This window comes from Poecilia formosa, unplaced genomic scaffold (assembly GCF_000485575.1).
Source record: "Poecilia formosa unplaced genomic scaffold, Poecilia_formosa-5.1.2 Scaffold971, whole genome shotgun sequence".
Lineage (NCBI taxonomy): Eukaryota > Metazoa > Chordata > Actinopteri > Cyprinodontiformes > Poeciliidae > Poecilia > Poecilia formosa.
The window spans coordinates 9,201-13,365 of NW_006800910.1; the positions used below are offsets into that span (position 1 = coordinate 9,201).

Below are 4,165 nucleotides of genomic sequence, written 5' to 3' on the forward strand. Positions count from 1 at the left end.
ACAGTTTCAAATAAAGAACATAACAGCCCCCCCCCGCCGACAAGAATTTTCTAAGGTTTTTTTTCTGCAAAAACTAAGACCGGCCCCCGACCACAGAAAGGAACAGCTATGTGGCCCTTGCAGGAAAAAGTTTGGGGACCCCTGATTTAGACAGTAGACAACAAAAGATGCCATGGTAATGTTTGTAAATGTGAGAAATAATAGTCAGTTCTCTATTAGAGTCAGAAATAATCAAACCTCCATGATTACGATCTTACTGACTGACTGATTAATAAATGTCAGTATAAATAAAAGGGAAGTAACTTTGTCCACATGAACTTTTTGCCTTCACATCACAGACAGCAGATGGCGCTGAAGAGAGAAAACATTTCAACTTTTACAGAAAAGCACAAACCTTTCTCCTCTTTAAGTTTCCTCTCATGTGAACTTTCAGTTTTAAACACATAAACATCTAATAAACATGGTAACTTCATATGATAATGTAAGATGTTGAGGCAGCCATTAAATACATTAGACAGTTTGATCTTGAAAGCAGAAAGTTACTGACTTGTTTCCGTGTCTCTTTCCTGATTATCGTCTTTATTTCCTGATTCACTCGGATCTGTTGAGATGATCAAATAGAGAGAAAAATATTCATCTACTGTTAATATTTTGCATATACAGATCTTTCATTTTACACAAATCAGTACACTAAACTTCAAATAGTCTGACCATCTTCCAAATCAAACTAATAAACATACATATTTAACTTAAAATGCATAAACAGTTGGGGGTTAATTATATATTTATCATAAACTGAATGAAAAACAATTAAGAAAAACTGATTTTCACCTTCAGCATTTACATAGATGTGATGACTGAGCACTGCAATGAAGAATAAAAGCTGATCAGATATGATTAAACTCAAAACAAATATATTATAATCAATGGCGGAACAAGTCAGCGTTGGGCCGGTGACCGGCTAATTTGTTATACCCAAATAAAGCTCAGGATAATATAACTTTACAACAGAGACAACAGCGGGCCTTAGAAGTTTGACTACCACAGAGAATGACTATGTCATTCTGAAGTCCATCAAACAGACACAAAGTACAACAAACCAAGAGAACAACAGAAACATCAGGCTACTGGTCACTAATAATGAAACAACACAGATTCAAAGCAGTTCAGCACCACGGAGAGCAATCAGATCATTTTGACACTTTATCAATTTCAACTCAACTGCTGAAGCTAAATTTATTGTGGAGACGTTAAACTGAGCACGCATCTGCGCGCGTTGAAACGGACACGCAGCGGCACACGCCGACCCCGCTGCACACACACCATGTTGCAGCGACTCATGCTCCTTTGGATCTTTGCAACTCAGTCCCTGACATCACCGCTGTACCGCCGAGAGAGAAAAAGGGGACGTAAGCTAGGCGGCTGGGCTGATACAGTTTACAATCAGTCTACAGTTAATTCACACATTGTGATAATGTTAGAGTTGCTACCTGTAACTATTCCTGCTCTTTCGCTGGCCTGGCAGTTTTGGCGGGCCTGAATCGCTGCCAACAAAAAAGTCTGGTTCATCTCCAAGACAACGAACAAAATATGCGTCCAGTTTTTGGCTTTTGCTCGCTCTCTTTTTTCCATCCTTTCATTTGCCGCTCCATGGAGCTCCACTCATGTTAACTTAGTCCATAAAAATGCTTCGTCTAGTTTGCCATCTGTTTCCAAGTGACTGATGATGACATATGGGCGATCCACTTGTAATTTTGTGTGTCATAAAGTTAAATGCAAGAGTGAAAATAAAGCCAGTCATGTAGCAGAACATTTTATTTAATATTTTACACCCACTGTCACTAAAATCAGTTGGTCTTGCAAAGTTTTAGCAACCATGAGTCAACCCTGACTGGGCTACCTACATAATCCTACATACCGAGCTTTGTCAGATGTGACAGAGGCTTGAATCCCTGAAATCCTGTTCTTCCTTCCTAGGATGGGACCCCACTGCCCTCCCAGGCCCCCCTGACTCTCCACCCCTGATTTGAACTATTGCAAGATTTCTGTGAGGATTTGTTTTATTTCTGTGTTTGTTTGGTTCCTGTGTTGTCTCCTGCCCCTGATTGCTCCCAGCTGTGTCTCGTGTTCCCTGATTACCTTCCCTGTGTATTTCATCCCACCTGTGTCAGGTCCTTGTCAAGTTGTCATAGTTATTGCTGTTACTTGTCATCACTTCACTCCAGTGCTACCAGTGTTTAGTTCCTTGACTCCTAGTTCACCTGTGCTACCTGGTTTTCTGTGAGTTTTGCCGATTAAGTCATTTTGTCACGGCACTACCTGGGTCCTCTGTATTCATCCTCACCTCAACTACCACTAAACGTGACAATTTCAGGTAAAACTGCTTTGGTTTTAGAAATAAAGTCAAAGATAAAATATGTAATATCAAAAGGACTTGATGTCAAAAAGCATTTATATAACAACACCAAAACAATATGTAGAGTTAATCATAGAAAACACACATCGCTTCTTTTCAAGACTGTGTTAAACTCTAATTCAATCTTACAGAAACATTTTGATCATTGAACATGAAGTCAGTGATGAACTTACAGAAAAATCCCAGCATGCAGAGCAGAGCGTTCTCCATCCTCACATCCAGACCTTCTGCTCATCAGAAAGGTTTCTACGTTGTTTTATCTATAAGTATGAAGACGTTACATCTGCCACACATAAATGACATCACCATGTTTTATGCTTCTCAGTATAGCTGTGTGTTTCCTCCCCTTTTACACAAACTTCAGAACAGCAGCAGCAGTTGGTGGGTTTTATTTCCTGTCCACTGCACAGACATTTCAACTTGTTTCATGAACAAAACTCTGTATGTGGTTATAAAAATACTGTGACTTTAAACAAATATTGCATATTGTAAAGAAATATGTTAATGCGAATCTGAGTTTTTGTGATTAAAGTTTGCAAAATGACTCTCTCCCTTTCTTATTCTTAAATTTCATGCATGATTTTCAAAAGTATTTTTTTCACACCTCCTTCTTGTAACTTCCTTTCTTCTGCTTCTCAGCTCAGTGATGAACAATTGACCTGTCTAGTGGTTTTGCTGCCTCTGTGCTGTAAAGTGACTCAATGGGATACTGTAATGTGATTAAAAGCAGCTCATGACTCATGGAACATTGAAAACCACAATGTTACTGAAAAAGGAGCTAAAGCTGGTGTGTGTGAGTGAGAGAGAGAGAGGTTAAGTGAAATCCACAAGAGTTAGTTGAGCCACAGCAAGGTGTTCAACTTTAAACATCTGACCCAGATTATGACCTTGATGATCCACCATCCCTGGATCATCAAGGTCTGGTGGATCCATGGATGCAGAGAAAGAAGCTGAGGATAATAATAGTGTTTAAAATTTAAACTGGTTCAAATCAGTTCATTTTCTTCTTCTATGTTTATTTTTTATTTGATTTCTTTTTCTACATGTGCTTTCTGTTGCTGAAAAAATTTACATTTTCTATATACAATGCTTTCTGTCCGACAGTGTGAATATGTTTGAACTATTTGTTTATGTAGATGTTTTTATTTTTTCTGGTTTATAGAGGGAGATTCAAACTTTACGGTTTCTCTTCGTCTCTACAGAGGCCTCACAGTGAGAATGACCTCATTACCACATTCAGATATGAACTGAATTGTAATAAAAATAGAAGTAAGACCGTGTGAAGCAAGAGCAGTCAGACTGATCTCCAGCATTAAATGAACAATAAGTAAAGTCTCTCTATGCTTTCTGTTCTACAGGGACAAATTATGTCATCCGACACATCACTTATGACCCTTATTTTGAAATTCCCATTATATCCACAATCAAATATTTAAGTGTCTAAGTTCATACAATGTGCTGTTTATTTACTCAGAGCTCCTACTTAAAGGTGCAGTCCCCAGCCGAGTTCCCCCCACACAGAGCACTCTGTACTTTTAGAGTACATTCATTGAGTGCACTTTCAAAAGAGCTCTCACCAGGGCCGGCCCAAGGCAAAGCAAACTAAGCGTCAGCTTAGGGCCCCGGGGCGGTTTTAATAACCCCTAGTTATTAAAACAATGTCACAAAAAATTATTTATCCTTCAGGGAGAGAGAAAAGAAAGAGGAAGAACAGAGACAAAGTCAAGATAAAGTTTTTTTTTAATGTGT

General features: G+C 38.7%; 1 protein-coding gene across 1 annotated transcript in view; it reads right to left on the reverse strand.

The window, feature by feature from the left end:
* Nucleotides 1–2,338, reverse strand: part of LOC107835066 (leucine-rich repeats and immunoglobulin-like domains protein 2) — a 6,085-nt gene extending 3,747 nt beyond the window's left edge. The window contains exon 1 of the mRNA XM_016667242.1: nucleotides 2,320–2,338. Within this exon, the coding sequence (XP_016522728.1) occupies nucleotides 2,320–2,338 (19 nt within the window). The remainder of the gene's footprint in view (nucleotides 1–2,319) is intronic.
* Between the last annotated feature and the right edge of the window lie 1,827 nt (nucleotides 2,339–4,165).